The 17359-nt window shown below is 43.9% G+C and overlaps 1 protein-coding gene across 1 annotated transcript in view; it reads right to left on the bottom strand.

Moving 5' to 3' along the window:
* Positions 1 to 9082: 9082 nt before the first annotated feature.
* STX6 (syntaxin 6) overlaps positions 9083 to 17359 on the bottom strand; it is a 95397-nt gene continuing 87120 nt past the window's right edge. The window contains exon 8 of the mRNA XM_069232073.1: positions 9083 to 9663. Within this exon, the coding sequence (XP_069088174.1) occupies positions 9587 to 9663 (77 nt within the window). The 3' untranslated portion in view covers positions 9083 to 9586. The remainder of the gene's footprint in view (positions 9664 to 17359) is intronic.

Here is a 17359-nt window from a genome sequence, read left to right as displayed (position 1 = left end):
GGGTGAACCATGGGGCGTTCTTGATGTTGCGGGTGGTGATGTGTTTTCTGAGGGGGGCTAGTGTGTCTGCACAGGTAGTGATCCATTTGGAGAGGTTGTGTGCTCCTGTTGTTGGGGTCGTTGGTGTGGGGGGGGGGGGGATTATGGGCCAGTTGGGAGTTTAGTCGTTCTGTGGGGATCTTGTCCCACATGCGGTAGGGGGTGGTGTGTTGATGGTAGTGTGTGGGGGGTTTGGTGAAGATGAAGTGGACACAGCGGTGGTCAGTCCAGAGGAGTTTGGTGGTGTGGGTGTAGGCTATGTGTTGGCTTGCAGTGAAAATTGCGTTGAGCGTGTGTCCTGCTGAGTGGGTGGGTGCGGTGACCAGTTGTTGGAGTCCGAGGTTGGTGAGGTTGTCTATGAGGGAGGTAGTGTTGTGGTCTTGTAGGTTTTCTAAGTGAAAGTTGAAATCACCGAGGATGATGTAGTCTGTGGAGGTGAAGGCGTGTGAGCTGATACTGTCGGCGATGGTGTTGCAGAAGGCGGGGCGTGGCCCGGGTGGTCTGTAGATTAGTGTACCTCTGAGGGTGGAGTTGTTGTTAATGTGGATGAGGAAGTGCATGTGTTCAGTGTTGTCGATAGTGTCTTGGGAGCTGGTGGTGACTTTGATGGTGTCTCTGTGTAGGATGGCGATGCCACCGCCTGGCCTGTTGAGGCGGTCTTTGTGTTGGAGTTTGTATCCCTTGGGGGTGGCTATGGCTATGTCGGGTTCTGAGGAGGGGTTAGTCCAGGTTTCCGTGAGGAAGGCGATGTCAGGTGAGTGTGATGTGATGAGGTCCATGTTTGTGAAGGGAGCGGATGTTGAGGAGCAGGCAGTTGAGGTGGTTGTGGTGGGTGGCGTTGGTGTGGTGCGTGAGGGTGTTGTTGCGGGGTGTGTTCTGGTTGTGGGCTGGTATGCGGAGGGGTTGGTTGGCGGGGGAGGGTGGGTGAGTGTTGTGTTGGGGGTGTTGTGTTTGTTGAAGGTGGGGTCGCTATGGTTGGTGTGAGGGATGAGGAGCAGGAGAAGTGACAGGTGTGGCAGGTGAAAGGGCCATGAGTGTGTGTGTGGGGCTAGATGGGGTGCGGGTGGGGGCCTGGGTTGAGAGAGTGGAGGGTGAGGGGGGAGTAGGTGTGTCTGAGAGGGCCAGAGGGAATGGCGCTGGGCGCGGTCTTGGCGCGGACGGGCTTGCCTTTGGCGCGCCAGCACCGCGTCCGCTGCGCGTGGCTGCGTCGCAGCTGCCATAAGAGGAGGGGAGGGTGGGAGTGGCAGCTGGGAGGAGGGAGGGCTTGACGAATGAGAGGGCTGGGGGGGTGGGGCCGCAGGGGACGCAGCGGCGTGAAAAAACTGACAAAAGGACGGTGAGGAGGAGGGGGGAGGCGGGAGGGGACGCAGCGGCAGGAAAAACCAGGCAAAAGGACGGTGAGGAGGAGCGGGGGGGCGCAGGAGGGGCCGCAGGGGATGCAGCAGCGGGAGAAAATGCAAAGCCGGTGAGGAGGTGGTGCGGATGGCGGAGCGGGGAGCGACCTGCCTGCAGAGGCAGGGTCAAAGGTTGCCCTGTTACTACAGGGTCAAATAACAGAGTCAAGTAACTGGCAAACACTTGCTACTTAAAAACTCTGTACAATAACATAACATTCTGCAACCTGCAATGCATGCAACCTCCTTTTAAGACTCCAATTTATTTTTGATTGTACTGTCTATGAAAGATATTCTTATGCATGTGAAACGTCAATGGGCACTGTAGGTAAATTCTTCTGAGGTACTCAAAAACCCTACCTACCTTTTAGCTAGAATTGCTTGTGTGGTAGTCAAGAAGTAACTCCTGTTCTTGGACAGGGAATGAAAGAAAGGGGACAGCATGCAACAGACTATATGTTATACATTTAAGTATTGCTAGTACATAGCCTCCCATGCAAGTGGTAGAGCACTTAAGAGAACAGATGAACACTCAAAATCTAGAAGACAAGATTTTTAATTGTCATTCAAACATTATTTAATACTGTACATAGATAATAGCAGACATCACTTCATTCAGTTTCCAATGTTAAAAAACACTATTTAGTATCCCTCTTGGGGTACAGAGTATAAATAACTGTACTCTCATAAGCATTTAAAAAATCCATTGCGTCGGTGTACATGAACACTTCCTCATATCAGGGCCTAATGTGCAGGGAACGGTATTCAGGATCACAAGAAGCCAATCTGAAATGAGTTTAATCTACACAACAATGTTTCCTGTGTATAGCTACCTCCTTTACAAAAAAAAGATTCCTATTTCCCACATTGTGCTGTTTCTTCCTCCAATAATATGAATGGGTATAGTGTTTGGGCACATTGAGTAACAAAGCCAGCAGTACGTAAGAATTCTGTTCAAAGACACAAAGATTAAGGGAATACAAACCTTAATGGCTGGCAAGATGGGGTTACCAGGAAAGTGTGCTATTATGTGAGGCCTGAGCATACGAACATCAGCTTGAAAGGCAACACATGTTGATCACCAATTTTCATACATAACAGAAAATGTACTGAAGAAAAGTCTAATTACAGGGTGCACATTTATGCATCATGTCCCAGAGTCGGTGCTTAGATCATAAAACAAGATGCTTTTCTTTAACAGTAGCATCCCAGCTGGTCTCCATTATACGTTCAGCTATTGTGCACGTATGTAGTTCTGCTACCCACAGGTTGGGTAGGATTGGATAGCTATCATTTAAAAAAAATCTTTTGTATTGTGGGTGTTGACCTGTGTTCAGTCACAGCTGTCGATCCAACAACCACAATACCTACCATCTTCAGATTGTTTTCTCTTAACATGCAGAGTCGGAGACAACATACTGCATAAAAGCGCTTATTTAATAGTCTCCCACATCAGTGGGGTAAGAATGGATAAATGTAATTTTATAGAAGAATGCAAGCGGCAAAACAACTGTTTGCTACAGTTAGGAAATGTGTTATTTGCTACATGAATCCACTGTAGATTCCCTTGCTGTGCATCAACTTTAAACCAGTATTCCTCCTATTTGGTGCGAGTTGGGACTGTGGCTTTGTAACAGTAGCACCAAGGAAAACAAAGAAGTCATGGGTGGAATGCTTGAAATAATCTCAGCCACTGTAATTACATGATGGACTGGTCCTACTAGGAAACCAACCATATGCAAATAACCCCTGGTCCTGCTCCAGTTTAAGTAGTGCAGCCTGAACATCCAGGTCAGGTCCTCTCTCTATGTGAACACAATCAATCCCAGATGTGTATCAGGCAACTAATAGCAAATACGTTACAAGCAATTATTTGTCCTAATTCTGCCTTTTGCTTTGCTTTAATACCTGCACAGTAATGAATGCATTTCCTAGTGGCCCCCTTGTGCATGTGTTAATGTAATTAAATGGACAAGGGCTTCCCCGGTGGGGCACTATACATAGGAAAAGTACCAACAAATGCAAGCACAACTGTCTTTTACATGGAATGGGCCCTGGTGTCCACCCTCAGGCTGATTAGTCAGTGAGTATTACAAAATAATGCAACTCCCAATTTATTTTCTAAATCATGCTTTAATGATGGGATGTCTCTTTTGTGATGCACAAGCTATAGAGAGCTGGTTACGTCTTCTAAATATAGGAGTGTTTTCTAAGAATGAGCATATGGTGTGATCTCTCAACTGGTTACAAAAGTTTTGAAAAAACGTTAGTGATTAAAAAGAAAAAGGAAGGCAGCCTTAGGCAGGACTAGGGGTGCGTTCGTAACACTATTTTCTCTTGAGACATGTTATAGCAATCACAAGTGTTATTTGAAGTGTCAACTCTCTCAGTGGTTATATATGCGTTGGTTCACATTGGGGTCACAACCTTGTCAGGACCCCACTTAGATAACACAGAGATAGTGCTCCATGTGATAAAATCGTTCCTTTGCGTGGCACCAGAAAACAATGCAGGACTACCATTTTAAAAAGGGGTATACTTTCGTTTCTCTCGATGCGTGCTATACAGATGCAGCCAGATCTACTTTAACTTAAGGGTGAGAAATGATTGTTTCTACCACATACAAAAACACCCTCAACTGTTGCAATCAGTAGTGCTCTATGCGGTCTTAAACACCACACAAATCTTTTGTTTTGCCAAGTAACACCTAGTCGTGGGTTGCTAATTTCTCAAATGCTTCTCTGCAATGAAATTAGATATTCTGACTCGAAAATTCGGGACCTCGAGTGTGTCCCTTGCCTAGCCAATCTGCATGGATCCACACATTTTTTGTTACATAACTCTTCATAGCACGCAGATGACATTTCTAAGTGCTATTAATAACCGATTCTATTACGCTATTTATTGGTACTTTATTTAATGGTCTGGGAAAGACGAAAAGCGGAATATTCCCTACTAAGATTCGAACTTCGTGCCTTAAGGCGAAAGCCTGCCACATTTTATACAGTGGAACTGCCTCTGACAATGATAGGGATCAAACCGAGTACCCTTCATGCCCTCTTTTAACTTGATGAACTTCCTTGATAGCTACTTTGTGAAGAAGAGTTTGTAAATCCTCTTTCTGAAGCAGTAAGTAGTTGGTACTTGATGTGGACCTTCTTAGTTTGTCATTAGTTGGTTTAGAAATTATTTCAAGCCGCATCGGGTCTTGTTGGTCTACCATATACACATTTCCAAGGTTATAATGCCTCTCATCTGATGATAAAAGCTTGCCCTAGACAAGACCGGGGGACTCTGCAGGGAGGATAAACGTGGTAGTCGCTTTGTTGATGCTCTCTCTTCGGGAGGAGTGCCATCTTATACGCAAAATCTTCCATAAATAGAACTCCTTTGTGAAGGTTCAGGATTTTGTCATCATGATGGCTAGCCTAAACCACAGAATTGTGATACCCTGACATGTGGGTTTTTACCAAGGCAGTGCTTTTCGTGAAGTTGTAGGACACCTATGAAAACTGCTTCCTTGGTGGAGAGCCCCGTGGACCTTACTGTACATGCCATTTTTGACTGTATGAGCTCTATAATCAGGCTGAAGAAATTACATTTAAAGGCATACTTAGCACAACGTCTGTAGTCCCTTGTCAAAGCATGAACACTTGGTGTTTAGTTAGTGCATTTGCGCGGTCTTGGGGGGACTGGAAACTAGTCAAAACTGAGTGTCTACCGGGTGCTGTGGAAAGTACAGGATCACAGAAAACTTCACTGGAACGTCTGGTAAAAATTAAGAGTTTTGAAAATGTCCAAAACAATAACTACAAAAACGGCCCAAAACTGTTGTAATTTGTGGAACATTCTTGTATGACCTTATTAGTTAAAAAAAAAAAAAAAAAAAAAAAAAAAAAAAAACACTTAAAGCACCTTTGATTTAAACTCCAGTCACTGCACGATTTATGCCATGCACAGCTTGAGTTCTTCCTATGCGCTGCCGAACCGGATAGTCGATAAAAACAATATGAAAGTGTCTTGTGTCCTGAGGGGCACTGTGGGCTTGAACCAAATACTTATTTATTCATCACATTACAAATGTTCGAGTGAAACATGATCCCAATCTGAGCACAACTGGCCAGACCATTGAATTATGCACAGTAGGGGAATCTGTAACAGATTCATGCTACAAAGTTTATTAAAAAAGAAAAAAAAAAAAAAAACCTTCTGCAATTTGTTGATGAAAACTACTTACTGAAAGTGACCAGATAATGAAAAGGAAAAAAAAGTTCTCTTTAGCCATTCCTGTAGCACAAACAATATGGAGCCTACAATGTCCCTGATGTCTGTTTGGGTTTGAGTTCTACCGTAGTACCACTAACTGTATGTATAGTTCAATTTCTTTTTATGTAGCATGTTACATTTTCAAAAATCTCTAATCCGTAAACTTTGGAAAGTGTCCTGATGGGCCATGGAGGTTTGTATAGGAACGAATTAGCCCAGCAATGTCATGATCTCTAAACAAGGTCGAATAACTAACAAGGTGCAAGGTGAATCCTACAGAATTTATTTACGTTATACTGAGTGTGAAAGCATGAAGGCATGGCAACAGTGGGAAATGCAGAAGGTGAGCTCACATCAAGACTGAACCATATGTGGGCATAGGGTAGAATTGAGCCAGGATTATCTTTTACTAAAAGTGAATCCAGATGGTCAAATAAAAGAGCAGGGTTAGCCAAATATAAAACTAGATAATTTCATTCATTTAATGAAAGGTGATAAGTGGTACTTAACACCATGAAATACTGATCATTGCCTGATATGGGCTGAAAGTACAATAATTCTCTATAGGAAAGTCCCCAAATTTCCACGAAAGAGAAGATGTAAATTACAGCCAGCCCACTTGTACAATCCTGTCATTATCCAGCATGAACATGCTTAAAATAAATCACACTGATCGCATTTATACCCCATCAAGCCACAGCTGACCAGCTCCAAAATTACCTTTTCTGCTTCTTTGCAGCAGACACCATGTGGGACCTGCAAATCTCTAAGGGCGTTAGGAAACATGCATACTACATACAAAAGCTGACTTTTTAACAGTAACATATGCTCCCCACTCAAAGCCTCAAACAATGGATTTTGGAACAAGTCATGCACAAGGCTGTCCTCTCCCCATCTGGTCGAGATCTAGGTCAGTATGCTGCTATGGGCTCACAGCACTTCAGTAGTCAGCACAAAAAGCATACAAGATTAATAACACAAATAAGAGAGGATGTAGTGAGAGGCCGAATCAGATGTAAGTTATTTGGGTATCTTTAACTGCCTAATTATCACTGCACAAATGGTCCTAAAGACATAAATCAACATTTTGTAGATACTGCACAGAAGTGTTACATCAATAAGCTGAAGCATCCAAAGAAAGGTCGATGGTATGGCAGCATCCCGTACACCTGCGCAATATTGTGCTTCCCTCATTTTAGGTACTACCCTGGGACATTGTAACACATGCATGAGCATGATCAGTGATGGACAATTCTTTATAACTGGCTCACTGTGATGTCACGGACGACTCCCCTATGTAGATGTGGAGACTGACAGGACCACATGTACTAAAACAATGTTTTGTAAATATGGCAGGTTCAAAGGGACACAGCAGCAATGGAAATGCACTGTCTCGAATCAAAAGTTGTTTGCGGGAACAGAGAGTGACCACAGTCTTCTTCCATGACTTATGAAAGACATCCCCAGTGGTAGGCTATGCTCCTCAATTTTGTTTGTGTTCACGTCACAGGTAGAAGTAATCCATTATAGAAAAAAGGAAGAGCTTTGGGTCCTAATAGATGTCCCATTGTTCTGTTACCAAGCACCTCCAGTGTCCTATGGCTGCCCACTGTAGTCAGGACACCTGTCATCAAGGAAAGGATGCATTTCCAAGAGATCATGGAATAGGGGGCGAGTGTTCACCAGATTCGTGCAGGGCCAATAAGAGCCAAGTCAGTATGGCACCTATAACCCTGCAGATAATGTCAACATCAGATGGTCAACACACGGGCATGCCTCTCAGCTCTTTGCTAAATAATGCGAAAACGTGTGGTTAGAAGGCAGGATTAGAGAAAAAAGGGTAGGTGGGTGGAGTATGAAAGGCTTATCAATCCTCATAAAAAAGGTACAACACATTCCTCATTTATCATGACGAAGTGGGAAAAAGACATGCAAATTTCTTTACTTCAAGAAGCAGCAAAAACCTAAATTTAGTGGGTAGGTCAAAGAAATGTCAGTGTATCTGGCTTGCCAAATGACGTGGCACAGGTGTACTAAAATCATGCTTGTAACCAAGTTTGAGAAAAAGTTAAAAATAGCATTATCACAAAAATGCCAAACTTCGTGAGATATCATTTTTCACAGAAAAATGGAATATGGTTAATAGTTCTTGGCCATTGCAAAAATATATTTCCCTGCCTTCCGTAATACCACACTGGAAGGGTCATACAAAAACAAGAGTGGTAATAGTAAACCTGCAATTTGTAATACCGGGGTGGGGCGTAATATTTCACATGTGCACTGTTACCCCTCCATTCCTATTTACACACCTCAAAATAGGCAATAAAATCACTAATCATGCATGTAGTTACCGATTCAGAGGTGTGCAAAATAAGAATGTGTGCAGTTTACTCACAAAAATTTGGCTGGTGTTACCAAACGTTTTGTGGGCAATATAATGCACTGCATTAAGTGCAGCAAAACCTGTAACCATGAATTGGGCATACACATCTATTTGTGCCTGTGTATTTTGATAACCTCGACTCTCATCAGACTAATCTTCTATTTTTGTTGTAAGACTTTTTGACGTTATCACCTTCAGACAAGAAAACCGTTAATATTAGTACTTCTTACCTACTTGTGGTTTACTCTTATTACTACTGACCCATTCGCTTTCTCGCATGATTAGTTTACTATTTAGTATTCTTGTTAAGTTCATGGGAAGTATGTAGGGCTAGATCTCCAGAACATGAAAAGCAATCCCATAACGGAGTTTAGCTCAAAAAGAAGAAAGAAATCCACTGATGGATTAATCACATAAGACTATAAAAGTAGATTTACCTCAACACCTGTGTGGTGTTTAATAGTAACGAGTTTAACTGTTGTTAAATTTACTTTTGTTCAGTCAGTTTGCTCAACCTGTCAACATCTGTGCAGATCTAGCAGACTCAACAATGTAAAGTAATGAAATCAAACTGAAGGTTGAGCATCAAACTGTCAATCTATTACAAATGGTGAATAGTGGTATGCTCTCGGTATCTAGAGAACAGCAGAAACTGCAAGTTTTTTAAATGGGTATGAGATAAGTGTGGGCTAGCTTTGTCCTGACACAATTTTACTCTCTGGACAAGCTGTGTTACATTTAAGAGCAACATAATTCATACGCAGAGACATTGGGATTGAGGAGTTTGTAGGACTTGCTGCTGAACAAATCTAAGGGCAAGATGTATGCTACCTCATTCATAAGTAGTGGCAGCTGAGAGACAGAAAGGCACCCTCCTTAACATAGATCAAGCAGCTGCCCTGAGTCAAACAAATTTTGATATTCAGCTCTTTTATGTGCACGTGGAGATGGTCAAAGCATCTTTGGGTTCAAGGTTTTCTCGGGTAATATATATTTTTTTACAGTCTTCATCGAAGGGAAGGTGGCTGGGGGTAATGAAGAGAAGGAGTTGGGAAGGAAATTAGCTGTGCACTCCTAACTTGAGGTTTGTTAACAAGAAGGAAAAAAAGTCTGGTCCATGATTTACTGGAACAATGCGGTTTAGGACAACAACAAAAAAAGACCATTTCCGAACTATGTGGTTCCTCCCAAGAATTAATCTGCTCTCCAGTGCTTGGTGCCTTCCCATACTGAGGGTGGTCTCATGGATAGAGACTATTTAGATATATATGTCTCTAGAATCAGAAGGAAGGGGTCTCCGGCTCAGAGATAGCAGGTCCTCAAAGGGAAATGGGCTTCAGTATCCACAGGTCCAGCTGAAGAAAGACGGCTTCTTCCAAGTGGGGAGTAAAAATGTCAGACAGCAGCCCTGGAGCACATCTACTTTAGCATGTGGCTGCATACCTGTGATCTCCCACTAGCAGAGCCAGGGATTACGCTCTTTTCAACAGTGGTGGGAAACAGTTCACAGTGTGATGAAGAGAATAAGCACAACCAGCAGCACTGCAGCGAGGATCCCAATGGCGCACCACTGTCGCCGATCTGCAAGAGGAGAACAAGAACTGTGATTTACCAGTCCATGCAAGCCAACTATGAAATCTGGTCTCATATACAGTCTTTACGTCAACCTCTAGTACTGATGCTGTTACAAAGCAAATGTAATTTTAGAAGAATAGTTGGAACAAAAATCTCAACCAAGGTTTACAAACCCAAACAAGTTTTTTTTTATTTATTTTTTTTTAGAAAAAACACATAACACAGCACTTGCGGACCTCAGACCCGACAGTAAGAAAGACTAGTCAAAACTTAAATAGTATCATCCATACTAGCACATCACCGCACTTACCTAGTTATTAGTATTCATAAAGTGTCACTGTAGAAGGGAGCTCCCAATAACATTGCCACGTGACAGGGAGAGATTTTAGGATCTTTGGCACTGGTGGAATATTCAACTTACCAGATGCAGTGGAAACACTAGGGAGAAAAACTGACTAATTCTGGAAATTTCAATATTCGAAAGAGCAAAAACATCCGAACAGGCTTTATCCTGCTTAGCCTCGAGGGTTTGGAACTCTATCCTTGTCCTATTAGTGTAAATCCGAACCGCCAACTCTTCTTTGATTCTCATTTCCTGTTTTTCATTCACCCCATCAATGTAAGTTCTATGTATTCTTCTAGTTGGATGAAAAGTGCTCATCTGCCCTAGTGGTTAATTCCACATTATATAAATACTACTACTAAGTTTATATTCCAATAGCTTCATGGTTGGCTAAAACAAATCTGGTTCTCCACAGGGTCTTACTTTCTAAGGTGGGGGTGAAACTTCAAGGAAACCTGGTAAAGACTGGTGGGGAAACAGACATTTATTTCAGTTCTAAATATTACAGAACACACTAGGGGCCAGATGTAGAAAGCTTTTTGCATGTCGCAAACAGCGAATTTCACTGTTTGCGACGTGCAAAAAGCACATTGTAATGCACAAACCTCGTTTTGCGATTCGGTAACCTGGTTACCGAATCGCAAAACGGGTTTGCGAGTCGCAATTAGGAAGGGGTGTTCCCTTTCTAATTGCAAGTCGCAGTGCAATGCAGGATTGGTTTGCGAATGCGGTCGCAAACCAATCGCATTTTGCACCCTTTTGAAATGGGTGGTAACCCATTCGCAGAAGGGAAGGGGTCCCCATTGGACCCCTTCCCCGTTGAGAATGACAGTGCAACCATTTTTTCAGAGCAGGAAGTGGCCCTATGGACCACTGCCTGCTCTGAAAAAACGAAACAAAAACGTTTCATTTTTCGTTTTTGTAATACATCTCGTTTTCCTTTAAGGAAAACAGGCTGCATTACAAAAAAAAAATAACTGCTTTATTAAAAAGCAGTCACAGACATGGTGGTCTGCTGTCCGCAGCAGGCCACCATCCCTGTGAGGGCCGCCATTCGCAAGGGGGTCGCAAATTGTGACCCACCTCATGATTATTCATGAGGTGGGCATTTGCGGCCCCCTTGCGAATTGCAGATGGTGTCAGGGACATCATCCAACATTCAGAATTGCGACTCGCAATTTGCGGGTCGCAATTCTAAATGTTGCTACATCTGGCCCTAGAGGTAGCTGAAATAATCAGGGCTTGCAATCTGACAAAACCTCCTACCACTTTTCAAAACGCACAGAACATCTTTGTTCTTTTGTCTCTTATTTCCCAACTTTACCCCTTTTAAGTACATGTGAATTCATATGTATTGACAGTTTGAGAAAAAATAGCAAGAAACACCCCTTTATGCCAAAACCATCATAATTGTTAATATTCCTATAAAATGCCTAAAAGGGACAACACAATGCCTAGGATGCCCAGGAATTAACATGCCAACAACATGCCATCTTATGCACGAGACATCATAATGCCTACAAAGGCTACAATATACCAACAAAAGCCACCTTATGCTAGGGCTACCACTAAGTCCAAAATATCCCAAAACTGGTCACCTTATGCCAGGATAACCATAATACACAGTATGCCTAAAAAGTGCCTGAGGATGCCATCTCTTGACAGGGGAGCCTTTTTAAGGAGGTTTGGAGGTGAGGAGGCAGGGGGGCCGCCAGATACCGGGATGTGGCAGCAATCAGAAACCTAGGACAGGTAGTCACCAGAAAAACAAAAACCTGCACAAAAGAACATATACATGCATGCATGCAAGAATGCACTCACACACTCCAGAGGGACATTATCTGTGCGGTGAAACCTTTCGCAGTGTACAGAAGCAGGTGCCTCATTGTTCCAGTGAATTTAAGTGATACTTCTGGGGGTTAGCGTGTAGGAATGCACTATAGAAACGCACATAATGCTGGGGCAGGAATGTCACATGTATCATAAAGATATGTTTTTGTGCCAAGTGTTCGAATGCATGTGTTTCTGGTCTCTTGACCTGTCCGCTAATTCAGCATTTGCCAGATGCTTAGACATGTCCATTACCAAGGTGCCTCAAGTGTGCCCTCATAGTATCCACATATAGGAAAGTGGGGTATTGTGCAGTGATGCTTGTTAGGCTTCACTATGTAGTACTCGCACATTACGCCCATCTGGTTCCTTTGGGCTCACACTAATAAATCCCTAGTTCAGTCCTAGTAGTGTGGCACAGAGAAGTCAGGCTTTACTAGAGGAACATGTGTTAAGCATTTCAAAGTACCAACATGGACGATAAGTAATTGACACAACTAAAAAAAATCTGACACCAATTTATAAAGATAAAGCAGATTTTTATATAATTTTAGACACCAAAATGAAGACCATCAGATGAGAATAACCATAATTATCAATATTTAAAGGAAAAATAAATCAGTGCATTTTACTCTTTGAAAAATGTTTCCATTGCGGTAAATGGGAAATTACGCTAGTGACAGTCGGTCACTTAGAGGTTGAGTTCGGTGGACACTACTGAATGGTAAGGTGAGGCGGGTCCCAGGACCAGAGTTCGACAGCCTGTAGAATCATACCTGGCTCGTAGGGCCCAGGTGCAGAGTGGTCCTGGCTGTCCCTGGTGCTCAACGCAAGATCTGTGAGTGCTGGATTTGCTGCTGGGACAGTGCTAATGAGGGGATACAAAATCTTGAAAACGGGGTGCCAGATTGAAGATGCTGCAGGGTTCCCTCAAGGCACAGTGTGGAACAGAGTTAGAGACAGCCAGACTGGCCACCAACAAACCTTGGTAGCAACAATTGTAGCTTTTGGTTACTTCGATGTCCTGGAGTTCGGGGTAAAAAGTAGTTGCATGAAACTTGCTCAAGGCCAGGACTAAGTTTCCCACAGTGAGAGGATGTAGTGCAGCGGTCAGATTGCCCGCCTCGGAAGCTGGAGGTCTGGATTCAAGCCTCGGCGTCAGCGCAATATCCTGTGATTCTGGGCAAATCACTTAATCTCCCCATACCCATAGACAGCGCCTTGAGACCCTCATGAGTGATAGGCCGCGCTATATAAATCTACATTTCACAATGGACCATTGACTTTTAGGCGAGCCTTTGATGGGCCCAATGGCCAGTGATTCTTTGATTCCGGGAGTGTGAGTTGCCTGCGGACTGCAGGGGACTACTACCTCTAGTCCAAAGGAGTTTTGGAGCTGCCTTTAACTTGCAAAGTAGTTCCTCTCTCCTTTGGAGCCGGTCTCTGGTCCAGGACGAGTCGTGGTCATGCAGTTGCAGGATGGTTGCCACAGGTGTAGGTTTTGCCTTTGCTTTGTGCAGATCCTGAAGTCGCAGTCACATGTCTCATCTTTGCCCTTGGGTTCTGATGCCAGGGGAGCTCCTTAAATCCTAGAATTTGGGGTGATAGGGGAGTGGGGCTGGTAGCCAAAGGGCTACTAGCCCCAGCAGCTAATCCGCCCCTTAGGTGACCACCTCCTCTTTTCTAACCCGGAGCCTTCATTCTGTCACTTTTCAAAATGGTAGAACTCATCGTTGACTGTACAGGCCAGGTAGCACACCCTAGAGAAGTGGCTAGTCTTCTTGGGGGTGTACGCTTCCCGACTACTTAATTTCCCTACCTGCCTGGCTTGAAAGTGTGTCTGGGACGGGTGGCTTTGTCCTCCTCTGGGAGGCCGTCTAATTGCATACGAGAGGTGGTGTGGGCTTTGAAACACACAGCCTTGATGTGCCACTTCCCTGGCCATCTTGCCAGGGAGGGAGGTGATACCTCCAGCCCAGGTAAGCATTTGTTTCTGACTTCTGGGAGTATTCACTCCTCTTGGGAGGGGGTCAAATTCCGGTCTTGGCTGCAGCAGCTTGTAGACTGACAGCCAGGCCACAGGAAGGCTGGGGAAACAAGGTAGGCAACCTGTAATGTAGCCACCTGGGTGCATGGTACATTATATCTGATTTGGGGAACGAGTCTGGTTTGATGAAACTAGGTGTTTGATACCCCTTCAGTGGGACCATAATGGAACTGGCAACCATGGGGTGCCCAGGTGCCAGCCGATGCTATCCTATGGCTCCCTGAAAACTTATAGTAGCTATTAACAGAAAGATGCTGCTATAGGGACATATAAGCTTGAACGTACATGTTCACACCATTAATATAATGCACCCTGCCACCTGGGCTCAGGAGGCGCACCTTAGAGGTGACTGATATATTAAAAATAGTGCTGTGACTGTGAAGGCAAAGTAGAGCTTGGGCAGTTTGCACTGCATATGAAATCTGCAATGGCAGGACTGCTGTCATCTTTTTACTTAGGTCACTCAGCATGGCACAATCAGTGCTTCAGGTCCTGGTTACCCCCTTTAACTCCTGTGCCCTGGGTACCACTGGTACCATTTACCATAGACTTATAAGGGAATTCATGACCTTGCCAATTGGGGTTACCAAGTTACATGTTTCATATTTTATAGGGAGAGAGCACTGACATTGGGACCTAGTATCAGGCTCCAGTGCACTTTCAGAGTTGAAAACCAGCAGCTAGTACTCCAAATGGGGGCAAAATGCGTGTGAGAGGCAGGGGGAGCTGCAAAAGACTATTTCCTTAGACCAAAGCCCAACTGTCCCTGTTGTGCTGGGTGTAACCCATAAAATGGTGGAGGCAGCATACTGTGATCTGAGATAGATATAAAGATTTGGTCACACTATCAAAGTCAGAGAGCAAGAGGCCTACTAAACGTCTCCTGTTTGTAAAGTTCTACTGCTGTAGAATAAGCAGAACTTTGCGCTGCCATCCTGTACACATAGGCTGTGTGTAGTTAACAGAAACATGTGCAGTAGTAGAGTGTGTGCATTCAAGTCAGAGAGTCATTTTTGGCTGTCCCTAGTTTAGCATGGCACCAGAAGGAGAATGAGGTCAGCTTCACCCACACAGCAGAACTGTGTTGCCCACATTTTTGTTGTTAGAGGCTGGTGATTCAGACACTGAATTAAGCATGATAAAGATAGGGCTACCTTTAGAAATTACATGAAGACTGTTAGCAAGCGGCTGCTGACAGGTTCTTCCTGAGCACTACCATTTAGAGGATGGTAGAGATGAAGGCAGGGGCTGCAGTTTCTGTTCTAGAAGGTGAGGAAGGAATGGTTTCTACTTGTAATCAGAGTTCTCTCTCAGGGGAATCTCCATTGAAACCATGAGCATTGAATAGTCCCCCCCCCACTTCCAGGGATCCCGGAGCACGTCTTTACAATATATCTTCTTAAGTGTAGCTGTTCACCTTTCTTCAGTAAGGCCTGAGGAGACACTTAAGATAGTAATGTTTTGCAGCCTATAACAAGGTTATATTGGCCAATGGCTTCAGACTACATTTGAAAAACAGTAATATATATGGAAAATGTTACTTACCCATTAGACATCTGCTTGTGGCATGTAGTGATATAGATTCACATGCTCTGCCATCTGGTGTTTGGTTTGAAGTGTTGCAAGTTGTTTTTCTTCGAAGAAGCATTTTTGAGTCGCGGGATCCAGTGACTCCTTCTCGGTGATACTGCACACAGGCATCGACTCCTTTGTTAGATTGTTTTCCCGCAGGCGGGTGAGAAAAGGAGCGTTGAGGAAGTATAGAGAAAGAGATGTTGATGCAAGCTTAACTATAAATGTACAACTATATACAAGTATAAGGTAACTGAAACGTCCACAGGCATCTGGGGAGGAAAGAGGGCACATGTGAATCTACAGCACAACATGCCACGAATAAACATCTACTGGGTAAGTATCCTTTTCCATTTGATGGCATGTGTGGCTGTAGATACACAGGCTCTGCATAGACTGTAAAGCAGTCCCTCCATGAAAGCGGTGCCTAGCCTGCGGGAGTTGGAGTTGATGGGAAAAGTGTTCTTAGTACTGCTTGGCCTACATTAGCTTGCTGGGGTGCAAGTACATCTACACAATAGTGTTTTATAAATGTATGTATTGTAGACCATGTAGCTGCATTACAAATGTCAGCTATGGGTATATTTCCAAGGAAAACCATAGTGGCTCCCTTCTTTCTGGTAGAGTGTGCTCTGGGAGTAGCAGGAAGTTGTCTTTTTGCCTTACCACAAGCCTGAATACATTCTAGTATCCACCTAGCTATGCTGTTCTTGGAAACCGGATTGTCTGTATGAGGTAGTGAGAAGGCTATAAAGAGCTGTTTAGTATTCCTAAAATCACAGCAACTGAGTCAGGTTGCGCAAGAAGACTGGTAGCACAATGAATTGATTATCATGGAATTGAGAGACCACTTTATGGAGGGACTTCGAATTAGTTTGAAGAATCACCTTGTCTCTCTGAATTTTGAAGAATGGTTCTTATCAATGTTAGTGCTGGGCTTGGACAGTAGCTTTAATGGGATTGATGTGTTTTGGTTAACAATAGCAAACAAAGCATTTCCACTTTGCACATTAACATGCTCTGGTAGTGGGTTCACGAGCTTCTCTGAAGCTGTCCATGCATTTTGAAGGTATACCTAAGTAACCAAACTCTATGACCTCAGAAGCCATATCGCAAGGTTGAGAGATTTAGGGTCTAAGTGCCTGACCTTGATTTTGAGTGAGAAGGTCCGAATTATTGGGAAGCTTCTTGTGGGGGACTACCAATAGGTTCAATAGTGTGGTGAATCAGGACTGGCCTGCCCACGTGGGAGCTACAAAGATCATGTTGAGAAATGTTTGTCTGATCATCAGAACTAAAAAGGGAATGAGAGGGAAAGGTGGAAAAGCATAGACAAATATCCCTGACCAGTTCATCCATAGAGTGTTGCCCTTGGATAGAGGATGTGGGTATCTGGAGGCACAGTTTTGGCATTTTGCGTTTTCTGCTATGGCGAAAAGATTTATCTGAGGTGTGCCCCACTTACGGAAGTATTTTTGAAGGCTTTGAAGATGGAGTTCCCATTTGTGGACTTGTTGCTGCATCCTGCTGAGCAGGTCTGCAAAGTCGCTCATTCCCGGGAGATACTTTGTCACTAGGTGAATGTCATGGTGGACAGCCCATTTCCATATTGTCTCAGAGTTGTGACAACTGGAGTGACTGTGTCCCCTCTTGTTTCTGAAGGTAGTACATTGCTGCCGTATTGTCAGTGCAGACTAGGGCAATTTTGTGAGAGAGATGATGAAGAAATGCTTTCAGGGCTAGAGATATTGTCTGAAACTCTAGGAAGTTTATGTGTAGAGACTGATGATGAGGATCTCAATGGCCCTGTACTGGGAGGTCTCGAAGGTGAGCGCCTCAGCCTGTGTGTGAGGTGTCTTGTCTAAATGATCTGAGGCACAGGGTCTAGAAAAAGCCACCCTTTCAACAGG

Source organism: Pleurodeles waltl, chromosome 4_2 (genome assembly GCF_031143425.1).
Source record: "Pleurodeles waltl isolate 20211129_DDA chromosome 4_2, aPleWal1.hap1.20221129, whole genome shotgun sequence".
NCBI classification, from domain to species: domain Eukaryota; kingdom Metazoa; phylum Chordata; class Amphibia; order Caudata; family Salamandridae; genus Pleurodeles; species Pleurodeles waltl.
Note: the sequence above shows the minus strand (reverse complement) of the source record. Positions and strands in the feature narration are given on the sequence as shown.